Genomic DNA, 17,740 nt, shown 5'->3' on the forward strand with positions numbered 1-17,740 from the left:
TTCCGGACACACACGGTGCCGGGGCCACAGCAGTGGGGGGGGGCGTACTTGACACCCCACACGACTTGGAAGCGGTGAACACAGCAGCTTTTACGTCAGGTACACGGTACCACAACCAAGGAGACCTTTAATGTGCAAAGCTACTCTACCTGACAACTCGTCGAGAAAGTCAAACCGATTCCAAGAAGCTGAAGGAAGGACCCTGGTCAGCAGCTCTGCGATCCCTAAGCCTCAGCCCCCGCTCTGCAGAGGTGCACCCCCGGGACGCCGCCCCCAGGACGCCGCCCATGCCCCAGGGAAGCACGACACTCACAGTCCGTTACGCAGCCCGCCAAGAACACACACCTTCGAAAGACTGTTTGAATTTTGATTTCTCTATTTGATTTATTTGAAAGGCAGAGAGAGGCAGAGCTCCTGAGCACTGGTCCGCTCCCCAGGTGTCGGCTCAACAGCCAGAACTCACTCCTGGGTCCCCGCGATGGCAGCCACAGCTGAGGCCTCGCAGGGTGCGCGCTCGCAGGAAGCTGGAACCTGAACCCGCGCACTGTGACACAGGCGTCCCGGCCGTCAGGACCCCTAGGCCTAACACTGGCCCACCTTCCTTCAAAGTTTTTTAAATTAAAGCCGTGGGTGAGCATTAATCCAGCCAGAAGTGCTGGGTCCGATTCCCAGTTCCAGCTCCTGACCCGTTTCCCGCATGTGGAGGCAGCGACGATGGCCCGCGTCACTGCCTTCCTGCTGCCCGTGGGGAGCCTGGACTGCGCACCTGGCACTGGCTCAGCCCAAGCCCAGCCACCGTGGGCACTTGTGGAGGGAACCAGCAGGTACAGGACCTCTCTCCCTCTCTCTTTGTCCCTCTGCCTCTCAAATAAATTCTTAAATTTTTAAAAAATTACAGTCCAATTTTAACTAAAACCATCCTCCTTTCTTTCTTTTCTACTCACTGCAAATTCAAAGCAGGGGTCCAAGCCAGCACTCTTGCCTGAGCACCAGCATCACCCGGAGCGGGTGGAGCCGCCGGCCACTGGGCCCCTCCTTCAAGAATGGAACCGGGACCAGCGCTGTGGTGCAGCGGGTAAAGCCACCATCTGCAGGGCCGGCATCCCATGTGGGCACGGGTTCGAGACCCGGCTGCTCCCCTGCTCATCCAGCTCTCTGCTGTGGCCTGGGAAAGCAGCAGAAGACGACCCAAGTCCTTGGCCCCTGCGCCCGCCTGGGGACCCATAAGAAGCTCCTGACTTCAGATCAGCCCAGCTCCAGCCGTTGTGGCCATCTGGGGAGTGAACCAGAGGATGGAAGACCTCTCTCTCTCTCTCCCCCTCTGCCTCTGCCTCTCTGGAACTCTGCCTTTCAAACAAATATTTTAAAAAATCAGAATTTACAATTCTTAGAATTCGCATTCTAAACCAACTTGGTGTTCAGAAATCCTACAACACACCAAAGACAACTTAAATCAGTTTATTTCTTGGGATATGTACCTTGTAGCTTTTAGTGCTAGCCTTGGTCTTTAATACATACACAGGCATAAAACTAGGAAAAAGAAAAGAAACACATTTTGTGATTATGACTACACCTAATATTACAGAATAATTTAGAAAAAAATCAGAAAATCACCAGCAGCTGAGAATTTTAAATTCTGAGAAATCTTACAAGAGAAACACAGATTACCACTCTAGGAGAGCCAAGAATTCACTTAAATTCTGTGTCCTGCAGGAGAACACAAGAGTGAATTTCCCAGTCTGCGTCCACCCACGGGAGGAGAGCCACTCGAGTACCAGGGCCCGCAGAGCGGCACTCACTCCCCAGCAGCTGCCGAAGCGAGCTTCCGGTCACGGAGCACAAGCTCCCCGACTCTCACAGCACGCTCGCGGCAGTCCTCCGCGGCACGATGCGCGGCGTAACAGCCAACCAAAATAATACGTTTCTGTGAGCTTTTGCCAAAATTTTCATTACAAGAAGAAGCAATACAGGAAACACAAGGATACACTCCAAGAATCACTTTCTCTCTCTCCCTCTCTTTTTTCAAAGATTTTTTTATTTATTTGAAAGGCAGAGTTACAGAGAGGGAAAGAGAGAGAGATTTTTCATCTGTCAGTTTACTCTCCCAATAGCCAAAATGGTTGGGCTGGGCCAGGCCAAAACCAGGAGCCAGGAGCTTCTTCCGGGTCTCCCACGTGGGTGCAGGGGCCCAGGGACTTGGGCCATCTTCTACTGCTTTTCCCAGGCCACAGCAGAGAGCTGGATGGGAAGTGGAGCAGCCAGGACTTGAACCAGCGCCCATACGGGATGCCGGTGCTGCAGGCAGCAGCTTAACCCACTGCGCCACAGCGCCAGCCCCAAGAATCTCTCTTGAGACAAACCTAGTTTTGAGGGCTTAGCACACACTCGGGATACAAAGCTGTAAGACACTCACACCGGAGGGACACGCGCCCAGGGCAGCAGCGTGCCGGGAGGGGCCCAGGGCCCCACGGTGCAGTCAGAGCAGGAGGGCTCCCCAACCAGGAGCGAGTGCGTCTGCCCAGCTGGGGCAGCAGGTGGGAGAGAAGGGAAAGGTATTCCAGCAGGAAGTGTGAAGGCCCCAAAACAAGGAAAAAATGATGTCCCTGGAAAAGTACAAGCAACGCACCAGGACGAGGCTGAGGAGTGTGTAGGAGCCCCACTGCAGAGAAACAGGGGGCTCTGCAGGCCGGCGCTGGCCACAGCAACCCCAGCATCCCACACGGGCGCCAGTTCAAGTCCGGCTGCCCCACTTCCGATCCAGTTCCCTGCTAATGTGCATGGGAAAGCAGTGGGGGATGGCCCCAAGTCCTTGGGTCCTTGTCCCTCACGGCAGACCCAAATGTAGTTCCAGCCTCCTGGCTTCAGCCTGGCCTGTTGCAGCCATCTGGAGAGTAAACCAGCAGATGGAAAATCTCTCTGTCTCTCCCTAACTCTGCCTTTCAAATAAATGAATTTATATTTTTAAGAGACTCTCGGATACCAAGCAGACAAGGTGTAGCCACTTCAGAATTTGAACCAGCCAGCGGTGTGCTCAGACTGACAGCTGAGAGACCCATCTGGCAGCAGCCCTGAAGATGACCAGCTGCAGGGACTGGGAGTTGAACTTGGAGTCCAGAGGCTGTGGGGCGAGGGTTGGCCTGGGGCTGAGCCATGCACGCACCTAGGAACATCTCTGCCAGGCCCCAGTCTGGCGTCAAGGCGACGGCATCAAGGAGGGGAAGCTGCGGGGGACACCAGGGAGACCGGGCGAAGTTCCCGGCTCTTGCCAGGAAGCCATGTGGGAAAGAGAGGGGGAACCACTAACCAAAACACTCAGGGTGGCAGGAAACAGGAGCTACACAGCCAGGGAACAACGAGAGGAGGAACCGTCCGGAGCCATGAAGGCAAGGAAGTGGGCAGACAAAGAAAAGCCCGAAAGACTGCAGGGGAAGAGGGCCAAGCGCGGCCAGCTAAGCAGACAGGACGCCGGGCGAGGGCCCAGGCCCTCTGGTGTAACCGCACGGCAGTGCAGGGCTGCGAAACACAGGGGCACACAGCTCAGCAGGAAATGGGCTCTGCACACACAGACGCATAGGGTACGAGGGGCTTCAAGAGCCTATGCAAAACGCACGCCGCCTTGTAACTCCTTTTGCTAGAAACTTCCTGAAGCCTGCTCAGAGAGCAACTATGATACACATTTACATAAAGAGAATTTTTTATACAAAAGGCCAGTCCTAACATCAAACTGAGCCCTTCAGTGCAGGTATACGCTTTCTGTTACGACACATAAAATAACTCTGCTAGAAACAGAAGAAACGTTTCGTTCACTCTTGCACAGGGACAGTAGGAAAATCCAGGATTTCATTCAGCCTCGGGGCATCGTCCAGCTCCCCACTCCCACAGACCTCCATGCAGGTGCTGAGACCCCCCAGAGGAAGACGGATGGATTTCTAACACCTGCCAACTCAAATCTCCCCTACGGCGAGTTATGTGGGAGCATCCCCAAACGGCACAACACCCTCACGCAGGCTCCAGGGACAGAGCACGGCCGAGGGTGAGGGGGACACACAGGGGAGGGGGACACACAGGGGAGGGCTCCAGGGACAGAGCACGGCCGAGGGTGAGGGGGACACACAGGGGCAGGCTCCAGGGACAGAGCACGGCCGAGGGTGAGGGGGACACACAGGGGGACACTCAGGCCACCGCCAGCTTTTTCTCAGCGGCCCGGGACAGGTGCACCACCGAGAGACCCTGCCCATAAATTAATTCCTCTCGCTGCTCTAAGCACAAAGTATGAGGACCAATTCTGTGGGTTCAAAGGTAGCTATAAATAGAATGGCCTAGTTTGATTTAGGAAAAAATATTCCGCATCTCATTTGCAACTCACAAGTACCTAGAATAATCCTGGGACACAGAGTGTTTTAACCACTGCTTCCCAGCCCTGCCGCAAACAAAGCTGGGAGCAACGGCTGGAATTCAGGATTCAGGCCGGCGCCCTCTCCAGCCCATCTGCCGTAATGAACAATTAGACCAGCGAGAGGCTAAGGTGACCGAACAGGACAAATGACCCAGTTTCCCTAACAAATCAGTGGCACGAAAGGAGACAAAGGGGGAGGGAGGAAGTTAGAGAACAAAGAGGACTTAAGAAACAATAAGCAAACGCAGGTCATCTCGGCGGAGACATAGACAACGGTGGGCGGCGGGCAAGGTCTGAACGTGGACTCCGCACAAGACATCGAAAATCAGGAGTAGCTGTGCTGGGGTGAGAACAGTGGCTACACCCGAAGAAGAAAAAGGCTCTCCACCGTTACAAACACGTGCGGAAGGCTGTGCCAGTGAGTGAGCCAGCTAAGTCTGCTTGAACACACGGGGGAGTGGGGAGGACAGATGGAAAAGTACTGCAAGTGTGGGTCCAATCGCAGCTCAGCACGGCGTTACTGTGCTATTCCACTTGGGTACGCCTGAAACTTTCCATAATACAAAACTCTCACACAAGTCTCTGGGTTTTGTAAATCAGAGGGGCTGGTGTTGTGGTGCTCCCAGCGGGCATCCGTATTGGAGTGCGACGACTGTGTGCGTCCACGCTCAACATCAGCCCAGTCTGACCCACTTCACCCCAGCTTTTACTGAACGCACAGGACTCACACGATGGCACTCAGCAACAATCCCCCACTAAGAGTTGACCAGGAGGGGCAAGCACTGTGGTGTAGCGGGCTAGGCCTCTGCCTGCAGCGCCGGCATCCCCTACGGGAACGGGTTCTAGTCCCGGCTGCTCCTCTTCCGATCCAGCTCTCTGCTGTGGCCTGGGAAAGCAGTAGAAGATGGCCCAACCCCTAGGCCCCTGCACCACGTGGGAGACCCGGATGAAGCTCCTGGCTTCTGGCTTAGTTCAGTCCAGCTCTGGCTGTTGTGGCCATCTGGGGAGTGAAGCAGCAGATGGAAGACCTTTCTCTCTCTCTCTCTCTCTCTCTCTCTCTGTCTATAACTCTGCCTCTCAAATAAAATAAATAAATCTTAAAAAAGAAAAGAAAAGAAAATTTGGCCAGGACCCTGAATCAGAGAAACTGGAACACTCTCCTTCACTTCCAGACTTTAAAAAAACTGGGTTTTTCTGTTTGTTTTATTAAATATTTATTTGTTTGTTTATTTGAAAGGCAGAGTTAAAGAGAGAGAAACAGATGGGTCTTCTATACTGGCTCACCCCTCTAACAGCCACAACAGCTGGGGGTGGGCCAGGTGGAAGCCACACCCACTGACTCCCAGGTGCACTTGGGGGGGGGGGCTGGAAGTGATGCAGCCAGGACTCACACTGGCACTCTGCAGTGGGGACAGATGACAGTGTTCCAAGCGCCAGCTTAACCCGCTGTGTCACAGGCCAGCCCCGAAGTTGGGCTTCAAGTCACTACCCCAGAAACAGAGGCTAATTTGAGTAAACGTGGACTCTACTGCACACCTGCTACCTGAAGCTCTGACAGCTCCACTAACGAAAGCACACATCTCATCCCCACACGAGCCATCAGAAGCCCGGAAACCAGAATCAGACAAGGAGGCGGCCCAGGACGCGACCCAGGATGCACTGAGCAGAGGGAAGACAGAGGAAAATGTTCTATAATTACCGAAGCAGAGCCGGAACCTGGTCTGGGACTTGAACCAAAGACAAACAGAAAAGGGGAGAGGTGGCCCGTGCTTCTCCGGCCAAGGGAGACCTCCAGGGACGGCCCCAGCAGCCAGGCCACTGCCCGCGGACCGAGGGGGCAAAGCTGGGCCCCGGCAGACGCTCCCCCGCCCCAGCCAGCCGGGAGCATCCGGAAGAGCTGCACCCGGGCAGCTGCTGCTCCCAGAACACCTCCTGGGAAGCAGCAGGCCCTCAGGTCCCTGCCAGCCCACCTGGCTCCACAACGCCCACTCGGCTGCTGACGAAGCGCGGGCTCTCCCCTGTTGGGAGACACGAGTCTGTGTGCGACCCCCGTGTCTGCCCCTTAGCTATTTCATATACGAAGCTGGAATGGATGAAATCAGGCACAAATAAAAATGCCCATCTGACCTCAAAGGCAGAGTCACTGATTTCCACACAAACTGATCATCGCACCTGCACCTGAAGCTGAGCGGGGTGGGGGATCGGGAAGGGGCGGAGGGCCTGGCCATCCCGGAGCTGCTCTGCCGTGTCGCGCCTGCCGCCTGTTCCTCCCAACACCCCCCACGGCCGTCACCAGCCTCGTCACCAGGCCACAAGGCAGGCGTGTGGCAGGCTGGACGTGCACCGGCCTTGCACCGCCTCGTCCGTGGGAGGCCAGGAGGCGCCTGAGTGGAAAGGAGGCGAGCCTAAAATGCAGACGCTAGAAGGAGCCACCAAACAAAGCGAGGAGGTGAGGAGGGCAAAACCGAATTTTGCTGGAACGAGGCGTTCGATCCCAGCCAAATGCTGGCAGGCAGCTCCTGTTCTCCCACCGGGAAGCACACGGGGTACACGCCTGTTGCAGCGTCTGCCAGCAGGATGTTGCGTGATGTACGAAGACGCAAAAAAACAAAATAAATCAGCCAACTTCTCCACAAGAGGGCTGTGCTCCAAGGGAGGCGTGGCTTAACTGAAAGGTCCTAACACGCTACTTCCTTCCAAGGAGGAAACACGAAGTCCTGTCTGAAATCAGGACGGGAACCACACGCAGATCCAAGCCCCCCACACCCAGCGGCCATGTCCTCGTGTGCACTCGCCCACCACACACACACGCGCACACACGCGTGCCTCCCACACCCAGCAGCCAGCGTCTGCGCGGAGAGCAGCACTCGGGAAGGACTCCGAGCAGAAGCCCCCGCGCCCAGCGCGGACACCTGACGCAGGCGCCCAAGGGAAGCAGAGGGACACGCAGGGCACCTCCAGGCACAGGCAGGGCAGCGAAAGGCCAACGGCTGGGCCCGGAGGAAGTCACGGCGAGGTGGGAAGGCTCCGCGTGCAGGTTCGCCCGCAGGGCCAAGGAGAGCTTCCGGCGCGTGTGGGGGCCTCGCGGGACTTCCGGGCCGAGGCTGGCAGGGAAGCAGGACACGGACAGAGAGGACCCTGAAGAAAGCGCCGGGACACGAGAGGCGGCTGCCAGCTGCCAGAGCCCCTGAACAGAGACACAGGACGCTCAGGAGGACGCAGGGGGCCTGCAGGGACACAAGACCCAAGCAGGAAGGAGCAGGCGTCTCGGGTCGCTCCCTCCTGACACAGGGCTCGGGCGGACCGGAGGCCGCGTGGCTGGGCGGCACCGCAGGCTGCAGCTGCCACAGCAGGGAGACAGCAAAGGCCTTGGGAGAGGCCGCGCCAGCAGGAACAGGCGAAGGCAGCGCCATCACCCTGCCAGCCAGGGAACAGGGACGGCCCCAGGGCGTGCGATCTGGAGCAGCCCCTAGGGTGACAGCTGTCCTCACAGAGCCGAGGCCAAGCTCCGCCTCAGGTCCGCTCGCGGGGTCTGGCGCAGAAGCAGCCTCCCCCACAGGTCCCAGCCAGGGCGCCCACACCTTGGCTCTGTATCCTTTAGGAAGGGCTGCACTTGACTTTGTTTGGAAACATGTTTTCAGTTACAAACCTCAAGATGAAACACTCTAACCTAAGCACCCCAGAGCTGCATTCCGCCCTGCCTTACACCGACCTCAGTGCTCTCCCGAACCCCTTCTCCTTCTCCCTCTCCTTCTCCCGCCAGCAGCCACAGGCAAGTCGCCCTAGGAGATGCTGTGGGCTGAGACTCCCGGGCGAGGACCTCCATGCAGTGTTTCACGTGGCCTGATAAAAGGAACACGCAACTCGAGAATCAGAAGTTCTCTGGGGGCCGGCGCGGTGGCGTAGCAAGTAAAGCCGCCACCTGCAGTGCCTGCATCCCATATGGGCACCAGTTCAAGTCCCAGCAGCTCCACTTCTGATCCAGCTCTCTGCTGTGGCCTGGGAAAGCAGTGGAAGATGGCCCAAGTCCTTGGGCTCCTGCACCCACATGGGAGACCTGGAAGAAGCTCCTGGCTCCTGGCTTCAGGTCAGTGCAGCTCCAGATGCGGCAGCCAATCAGGGAGTAACCCAGCAGACAGACCTCTCTCTCTCTGCCTCTCTGTAACTCTGCCTTTAAATAAATAAATGAATGTTTAAAAAAGAAGTTCTCTGCCCCTGGCGAGAAAGCCCTCCTGTCTCAGTGTGCGGGTCACGCGGGCAGCTGGGCCGGGGGCACTGATGTGTGCTGAATGCTCCATCTCGGGTCTAAGAGCAAACCAAAGGGCCCCACTCGACCCACGAGCACCTGCTGGGAGCCCCCTCCCATCTTGCCTGGTTAAATCCCCTTCTTTAGTCCAGATAAGTGAGCGGAACTCTGAACATGACTTTTTTAATGCTATCGCCCCAGATGGTAACTCTCATTAAATCAAATGAAATGCAATGAACATATTTAACATAAAATGCAACGACTCCCTCAATGATGTCTGTCCTAAAACAGTCTGTAGACATCAGGCACTTGCTACCTACAATTTTCTGGCAATACTAAACTATAGAGCCGGCGCCGTGGCTCAATAGGCTAATCCTCCACCTTGCGGCGCCGGCACACCGGGTTCTAGTCCCGGTTGGGGCGCCGGATTCTGTCCCGGTTGCCCCTCTTCCAGGCCAGCTCTCTGCTATGGCCAGGGAGTGCAGTGGAGGATGGCCCAGGTGCTTGGGCCCTGCACCCCATGGGAGACCAGGAAAAGCACCTGGCTCCTGGCTCCTGCCAGGATCAGCGCGGTGCGCCGGCTGCAGCGGCGGCCATTGGAGGGTGAACCAGCGGCAAAGGAAGACCTTTCTCTCTCTGTCTCTCTCTCTCACTGTCCACTCTGCCTGTCAAAAAAAAAAAAAAAAAAAAAAAAACAAAAAAAAAACTAAACTATAATGAAACTTTTTTAAAGAGATGTGTTTATTTATCTAGTCGAACAGCAGAGTGATTAAGAGAGAGAGAAATACCTCCATCCGCTGGTTCACTCCCCGAATGCCAAGAGCCAAGTGGGCTGGGCCGGGCCGAGGCCAGAAGCCGGCCACTCCACCTGGCTCTCCCACCATCGCCTGCTGCCTCCCAGGCACCTCAGCGGGAAGCTGGATTGGAGGTGGAGACGGGCCTTGATCCCAGGCCCTCCTACGAGATACAGGCATCCCGTGTGGCAGTGCAGCCCGCTGTGCCACACGCCTGCCCCTGCAACAACACTTCTGGTTAAAACACTCGGGCAGGGACTTCTCCTCACAGGACCCACAGGGCAGCCCAGCACCTGCCAGGTCCGCCTCATGCCATCTACGTGGGCTTCTACGGACGCACATCTGCTGCCTGGGGGTCTCCCGAACATTCCACGGAACCCACCGTTCTCCCCTGAACTGATACCTCACTGCTCACTCAGAACGATGGACTTCCCGCATAACCCCGCACTGTGCTTTTCCCTCAATGAGAAAAATGACGCAGCACACGCTGAGGCCAGCACACTGGGCAGCCAGGCACCCCGCACAGACACCAGCAACATTCCAGCTCCACTGGGAAAACACTGCATCTTCAGACCAAAAAATATCTCGCAGCAGTCGCGAGAAAAGGAGGCACTGCCTCAAAGCCAAGGCAGTTAAAGGCTGGATGCCGGGAGACCGTGGGTGGCACAAGATCGGCAAGGGAGGCGTCACCACTTTGGAAATACAAGGGCACTTCAAAAGTTCATGGATGGGGCCAGCACTGTGGCACAGTGAGTTAAAGCCCCAGCCCGCAGTGCCAGCATCCCATGTGGTTGCGGGTTTGAGTCCCGGCTGCTCCACTTCCGATCCAGCTCTCTGCTATGGCCTGGGAAAGCAGTGGAAGATGCCCAAGTGCTTGGGCCCCTGCACCCGTGTGGGAGACCCAGAGGAAGCTCCTGGCTCCTGGCTTTGGATTGGTCCAGCTCTAGCCATTATGGCCATCTGGGGAGTGAACCAACGGATGGAAGACCTCTCTCTGACTCTACCTCTCTCTGTAACTTTCTTTCAAATAAAATAAATAAATCTTTTTTAAAAAAAAAGTTCATGGAAAATGAAACTAAAAGATAAGTTTATTCGGGTACCAAAATTCTTGAGATCCATAGGCTTTTTTTTTAAGATTTACCTATTTGTTTGAAAGGTAGAGTTTGAAAGACAGAGACAGAGATAGAGAAAGATCTCCATCTCTGGTTCACTCCCCAAATGGCTGCAATGGCTGGAGCTGAGCCAATCCAAAGCCAGGAGCCAGGAGCTTCTTCTAAGTCTCCCACGCGGGTGCAGGGGTCCAAGGACCTGGGCCATCCTCTGCTGCTTTCCCAGGCCACAGCAGAGAGCTGGATCGGAAGTGGAGCAGCTGGGACTCGAACCGGTGCCCATATGGGATGCTGGCACTGCAGGTGGCGGCTTCACCCGGTACGCCACAGCACCGGCCCCATGGCTTTTTTATAACATACATTTTCATGAACCTTTGTAGAATTCCTCTAATAAACAATTTCAAAGTTTTCCACACCAAAATGACCCTATCTTTTCACCCCGTTTTTCCATGGGTTTCTCAAGCGCTCTCGCGTGAGGGAACCCAGGCAGCCGCCAGACGGCCACAGCCTCCCCCACAGAACCCAGCACCTGGGAGGAGACCATCCTCCAACTCTGGGTCCTGGGAAACGGGAAACGGGGCCCCCGGGGCACCCCGCCCCTGCCCCCGGGACCTTCCCACGCTGCTCTTCTGCCTCCAGCGTCCCCACATCTCTGTCCCCAAGCCCACCCGTCCTGCTAGGTGAACAAGGCTCAGGCAGCCCAGCCGCAGACAGCCCACAGGAACCAGACCACGTCCCTCTCAAGAATGTGACCAGGACCGGCCACTTGGAGACTGCAGGAATGCAACAGGAATGCCAGGAGGGTTTCAGCCAGCTGAGAGCAGTGGGCTGGCCGCGGGGGAGGGGCCGGCGTGCCGGTGCCGGGAGGAGGGCGCCGCCCCCGGAGCCAGGCAGAGTCCTCTGGGGTGAGGTTCCGGGGACAACTGCTGCGAGGCCCAGAGTGCCAGGAACCACCCTCCACCACCAGGCTCTTGGAGCCCAGCCCAGCGCAGCTTGAATTCCTGAACGCGTGTGCGGTTCCTATCACGCCACATGCATCCCGCGAACAAAACTCCTTTTCAAGCCGGCAGGAGTGGTCTTTGTTCCATAGGAGGAGCAGAAGCCGAGCCAGGGCACACAGCGCGCCAAGCGGAAACCCCTCAGGCACAGGAACACGGCAGGGCTGGCTTAGCGCACTGGGGCCGGCAGCACCTTCTCAGGAACACGCGCACACACACACACAGCGGGGCGCACGGGGGCCCCAGGGAAACGTTCCGTGTCGTGACAACTGACCACACCACACACCCAACATGTGACATCTGCTGCATACAAATCAGACCGCAATTAAAAAAAAAAAAAGTCCAAGTTGTCCCCTTGAAGGGGCTGCGTTTTTGTCACCCTCTGATCCGGCGCAGTCCCACACGGAGCAGGGGCAGCCAGAAGCAAGGGCACCTGCGTTCCTGTTTATACAAAGAGAAACAGCTACCAGCCGGGCTGGACCGGGGCTGACTTTAGAGGGCGGAGGGCAGGATGGGGGAGACGCCCCCGGCCTCATCACACTCCAGTGCCACAGCCGCGTCCTGTGTGACAAATCTTCATCAGGCTGCGTGGCGCTGACAGAGGCATTTTCCAGCACGGATCAGATGTCCTGGGTAGGGAGCAGGCAAGGAGCACCCCCGGGAATCTAAAAACGCTCGGCGAAGCCTTGTTTTACATCCAGTAAAACACCGCTTTTCAGCCACACTCAAACAATAACAGACCTTGTGGAATTCCCTTGACACGGATTAGGTATCAGGGGAAAAACTCATTCATGGACAGCGTGAGCGAATCTTTCCCGGGGTGCCCGGTCCTACGGCGACCCGGGAGAATTCACCCGCACATAGACACAGGTCAGGAAGACGCCGCGCGTTCCACATCCCTTTTCTACTGTAACAACCAAGAGAAGAAAAGAGCAACACCAACAGGAAGTACGCACTCGGAGCCCCACTTCTGCATTTCAGAGGCTTCACCCGGAGGCACGGTTTTCAAAAACAGACAAAACGCAGATCCTGGATTTTTAAACATCGCGGACTCCAGACAGCGCTGGAGCACGAGTCAGTAAGAGAAGCAGCGGAGACAGAGCACACTCCGTAGACTTACAGCCATAATCAGCTCAAAGGGCTGTTTGTACACCCGCACCGGGGACTGGTATTTCTGCACCATGATTGTAACGCGACAGCAATCTTCTCACACCTGCAAGACACAAACGGGCGGCAAACAGTCAGACAGAGAACCAGGTCCGCGCCAGCACATGCTACCCACGCGGGGAGCCACGCCGGTCATCGTTCTACCGACCCAAAATCGAAAGGCGACACCCACGTCCGCAGGGCCGGAGGCAGGAGGAGCGGAGAGGGCCGTCCCCGGGGCCGGGACCCCTGAATTATCCTCACGACCCCGGGGTTCGCACTCGGATCACGTTCTCTCAGCCACTTCCAGGAGGGGCTCCGGGAAACACAGAAATGAAACGGGGCAGAGCGGTGCGGGGCCTTCCCGGAGCGCACCCCTCGGAGGACACTCGGCGCTTCCTGTTTGCTGCCTGCGCACACGGTCTCGGAGACCCGGTCTCCCGGCAGGGACCCGGCCCGCTGGAAAGCGGGGCTCCCCGAAGCCCCCGGCCTCGCTCGGCGGCGACAGCTGCCGGCGCGGGATTACACGCTGAGGCCAGCTCACCGGCCCGGGTTCTCCCGCACAGCTCCGGGTCGGCCAGGAGTTTGCAGAAAACACAGCGCATCTGCAGGCCTGGGACTGCTAACGCCCCCCCGGTTAAAAGTTAGGAAGAAAACAAACCCAACCAGGACGACCATCAGGAATCAACCCGGCTGGGCGCACACTCAGAAGCAGCAGGAGCCCAGATCTCGCTGCAGAAACCCCAAGTCGCACCAATTTTGCTGAAAAATTAATTCCTGTAGCGTTCGGGTCCCTCGGACCCGACCTGGAACTTTCCCTCTCAGAAGCGGCCGGGGCGGAAAACTCGGGCCCCTGCAACAGGCCACGGACGCCCAGCACCGGCTGCCCTCCGCCACGGCCTTCCAGACCCCCGGCCCTAAAATCCCGGGGCCCCGGCGCGCCGGGACCACGTTCCATGCCGTTTCTGCAACCCGCGCGCAGCCGGTGCACAATGGGAACCCAGTGATTCTCCCGCATTCAACCGGGACAGCGAACTCCAGGGCACGTCCCGGAAAACGGGGAGCCGCAACCGGGGACAAAGAGGAGTCGGGGTGCGTGCGACAGGGCCACCCCCAGGATGCCAAAGCGACCACGCCGAAGAACCTGCCAATTCACGCGCTCGGAAGCCCGGCCAGCTCCCGGCGGCGGCGCCCGGGTGCAGCTAACGCCCTCCGCGGGCCTCCGGAGTGACCGCGGCCAGGTGGCGTCCGCGGCCCGGCCGCCTCTGTTGCATGACAATCGGCGTTCGGGGATTAGCCAATGGCCGGACCCAGCGCATCCCCGCCGGGCGGGCTCCGGGGGCGGCCGCAGGACCCGGCGCGCGCCCCCGGCCCCCAAACCCCAGCGCCGCTGCCCGCGCACAGGGGCGCTCGGGCCCGCGGAGGGGGCGGCGGCGGGGGGCCCCCCTCAGCACCGCGCGCGGCCCGCAGGCGGCCGGGGGTCCCCGCGGGGCCCGGCGCGGGGCGGGGGCCGCACCGGGGCCCGCCGCGGCTCCGCGCGCCTACCTCTTGTCAGAAAGGCTGGGCCCGGGGCGCGGGGCGGCAGGGGTCGCTCATGCCGGCGGCTCCGCGCGGCCGTCTGCGCTCCACTGCTCGGTTCCGGGGAGGGGGCTGAGGGCGGGCGCGAGGAGGGGCGCGGCGCGGGCACGAGTGGTTGTTACGGGTGACGGCGAGGGCGGGGCCGCGCGCCGGGCGGGGCGCGCATGCGCGGGCGCGGCCGAGGGGGCGGAGGCGGCCGCCGGCGACGGTTGCTAGGGAGGGGGAGGGGGAGACGACCGGGCTGGGTCGGCACTGCGCAGGCGCCATGTCCACAGCCACAGGGCGTAGGAGGAGCTCCGGGAAGACGCGGGCCGCGGCAAACCGCGGGCATCCGCCGACGCCCTGTGGCTCCTCCCACTTCTCGTGCGTCACGGGGCGGGGCGAGGGCGGAGCCGCGAGCGGGGGCGGAGGGGGCGGGCGGAGGTGCGCGCGTGGCGGCGGCCGGTTCCGCCGAGGTGGAGCCGGGCGCCCTGTGGGCCGTCGGGGAGTCGTGGGGCCGCTGCGCCCGCTTCCGGCCGGCCCTGCCGGTCCCCCCGAGCTCCCCAGCGTCGTGTGGCGTCCCTGCCGCGGGCTGGCCGAGCCACGGCCACGCGGTGTGGCAGCCGGCGGCGTCCGGTGGCGTCGGGCTGGGGCTCGGCCCAGGATGCGGGAGGACCGGCCCCGCACCCGGAGGGCCGGCTCGCGGCAGAGCTGGTGGTGGCCCCGGCGGTGTCCCTGGTGCCGCCCGCCCGACGCGGGAGTCCGCGGCCGATGACCCGGTCACACCTTGTTTTCCCGCCTGAACTCCGCGTGGCTCGCGGTCAGCCTGCGAGGTCACATGGCCGCGGTCCGAGCCGCCTGGACCCGGCAGGACAAACCTTCCAAGGAGACCGATCGGAAATTCATTGAGCCACGCGTGTAGGGATTTTTATAGTAGACATCAGTTAAAATTTTTCAAAAGGAAACTTGAACTGCATGATTTAAATGGAAATGTAAACTATTTAAATATCCAGCGATGTTAGGAAAGTTCATTTTTAAGACGAGGTGGTGATGGGATGGTGGCTAACGGAGGTGGAGACGGCTGGAGTTGTGCAAGGGGTTAAACCGCCGGCATCCCAGGTGCGGCTCAGGCTCGGGTCCCCAGCTTCCGGCTGTCCCCGGGGAGCAGCAGGGTCCCTGCACCCGAGGGAGCCCCTGACCTCAGCCTGGCCCAGCCCAGCCTTGTGGCCATTTAGGGACTGAACCAGGCGATCGATCTCTGTCCCTCCCCCCCCACCCCCCAGTAACTTTGCCTTTCAAATAAACGTCTTTCACGGCCATCTGTCCACAGGGAGGGGTGGGGGCCTGACTTGGTCCGAGTACACTGTCCTGCCCACTTTTGCTTCTGCTTCGAATTCTCTCAGATATAGGAACAAGGTCCCCGGGGGTTCCGTAGGAAGCTCCAGCCTCGTTCTTCCCACACCGGAGCCCGGAGCCGGTGCTGTGTGGCAGACACAAGACCACCATGTTGGGGGGGGAGTGGCCGGGATCCAACACCTAAAGTCACGGCATCGCCGAGACAGAAGTCCGGGGCTGGTCCACCCCGGCTGCCCGGAGACTCCCACAGTGACCGGCCAGCGCCCCGGGGCCAAGCTCACGAAGCCGGCAGGCAGTGGAGAGCCCCGCTTCAGCCAGAGCCGTCCGGAAGGCACTCCCGCCAAGGCAGGAGGGGGAAGTCAGGTGTCTGTGTGGGTGTGGGGGTCTTGCCTCAAATTTCATTTATTTAAAAGAGTTCGAGGGAGGGAGAGACAGGCAGAGCAAGCTCTTTATCCACTCCTGGCTCTTGGCTTCGGCTAGGCGCAGCTCCAGCCATTGCGACCAACTGGGGAGTGAACCAGCAGATGGAAGACTCTCTCTCTCTCTCTCTCTCTCTCTCTCTCTCTCTCTCTCTTTCTGCTTCCCTCTCTGTGTAACTCTGACTTTAAAATAAATAAATAAATCGATCATTGAAAAAAGAAAAAGTGCCGTGCTGGTTCGGGCCTGGTGTGCACGCGCGGGGCCCACGTGTGGGTGCGTGGAGCTGCTGGCCCGGGGGGTGGGCAGTCGTCCTGGGAGCGGCTCGGTGCCCAGAGCAGCAGTGTTTCCTGAGAACGGGTTTTCTGTGAACGTCCTGAGGGAACACGAGGCTGGCTACCAGCGCACCGCGTCCTCCCGAGCAGGAGCTTCCTGGGTCAGACGGGCAGGGCTGCCGCGGCTTGTGCTTTGCCAGGTCACGGTGCGCTTCCTGCTCGCACGGCCAGCTGGCACCGGGGAGGGTAGTGGGGAACCGAGCCTCCTGTCCTCAGAGGTCACATGCAGGCACACGCATCCTCTCACCGGCCGTTGGCCAGCACTCGGTCACGTGGTCACGCCCAGTCGCAAGGCGGGCGGGGAACGAGGCCTGTGTTGCAGGTGCCCCGTGCCCAGCTGCGAATGGGGGCTCTCTTACTAAGACAGCAGGCTTGTCTTCGGCGCCGAGTGCCCGTCTTGCCGAGTTTCAGCGGCAAATGGGGAGGAACACGCAGAAGCCACGGTGCTGCCCTGAGTCTCGGAGCGAGTGCTCGTGGGAGCCGGCGACAGGCGTAGGGGAGGCCTCACCGCCCGCAGGGCTGCTTCGAGTGGGAGATCCGTCACCGAGGGGATCATCATGGCACTCCGGCGTGTATGCATGCCTGCGCACACACACAAAACCCGGGGCAGACATCTGAGGACCCCCAGAAAGTGAGGGTGTGGGCAAGAGAGAGGGAGGGTGCTGATGACAGGTAGGGGAGAGGCAGGAGGGGGCGCGACGTCCCAGGTGCCAGTCATGTGGGGTCAACACAGTCAACGGCCAAGGACGTTGGCCAGGATGTGAAAGAAGGGCGGTCCCAGAGGAGCAGGGTCGCTGGTGTCCCACCCTGGGAGGGAGGGTGGACAGCGGTGGGTTGAGGACAGAATGGAGACCAGGAAGGACAGTGTCCACTCTCAGGTCAGTGGTGCCACCCAGCCCTTGTCTTCCACAGAGAGGACACGTTGGTCAGTCGTCCAGAGACCTCTGCCTGGTGGCACTGCTCTCCAGGCCGGTCATGTCACCCACAGGCTGCAGCAGTGCGGGGGGCTCACGGCCCTCCCTCCCCCTCCCTGTAGAGCACTCAGACCAGAGCGTTCCGGAGCCCCTGAGTGTGTCCCTCGCGTCACGAGCGTTCACTTACTGATTTGTGTATTGCGAAGGCAGCGTGAAAGAGAGACAGAGCTCCATCCACTGGTTCATTCCATAAGTGCCCGCAACAGCCAGGGCTGGGCCAGGCTGAAGTCAGCAGCCAAGCACCCCATCCAGGTCTCTCAGGGTCCCAAGCACCTGGGCCATCATCGGCTGCCTTCCCAGGCGCACCAGCAAGAAGCTGGATCCAGAGCCGGTGCCGCGGCTCACTAGGCTAATCCTCCGCCTAGCGGCGCCGGCACACCGGGTTCTAGTCCCGGTCGGGGTGCCGGATTCT

General features: G+C 59.4%; 1 protein-coding gene across 6 annotated transcripts in view; it reads right to left on the reverse strand.

Moving 5' to 3' along the window:
• The window catches only part of SEC14L1 (SEC14 like lipid binding 1), a 60,159-nt gene extending 45,717 nt beyond the window's left edge, over positions 1–14,442 (reverse strand). For 2 of the 6 annotated variants that reach the window (XM_051827997.2, XM_051827996.2), the window contains exons 1-2: positions 14,235–14,442; positions 12,664–12,756 (exon numbers count right to left, since the gene is read on the reverse strand). In XM_051827997.2, coding sequence (XP_051683957.2) covers positions 12,664–12,726 — 63 coding nt within the window. In that variant the 5' untranslated portion in view covers positions 12,727–12,756; positions 14,235–14,442. Of the gene's footprint in view, positions 1–12,663; positions 12,757–13,833; positions 14,050–14,234 lie in introns of those variants that run through there. The other 4 variants (XM_070060245.1, XM_070060244.1, XM_070060242.1 and 1 more) reach the window with 4 other exon arrangements.
• Between the last annotated feature and the right edge of the window lie 3,298 nt (positions 14,443–17,740).

The sequence above is a fragment of the Oryctolagus cuniculus genome, chromosome 17 (genome assembly GCF_964237555.1).
Source record: "Oryctolagus cuniculus chromosome 17, mOryCun1.1, whole genome shotgun sequence".
Classification (NCBI taxonomy): Eukaryota; Metazoa; Chordata; class Mammalia; order Lagomorpha; family Leporidae; genus Oryctolagus; species Oryctolagus cuniculus.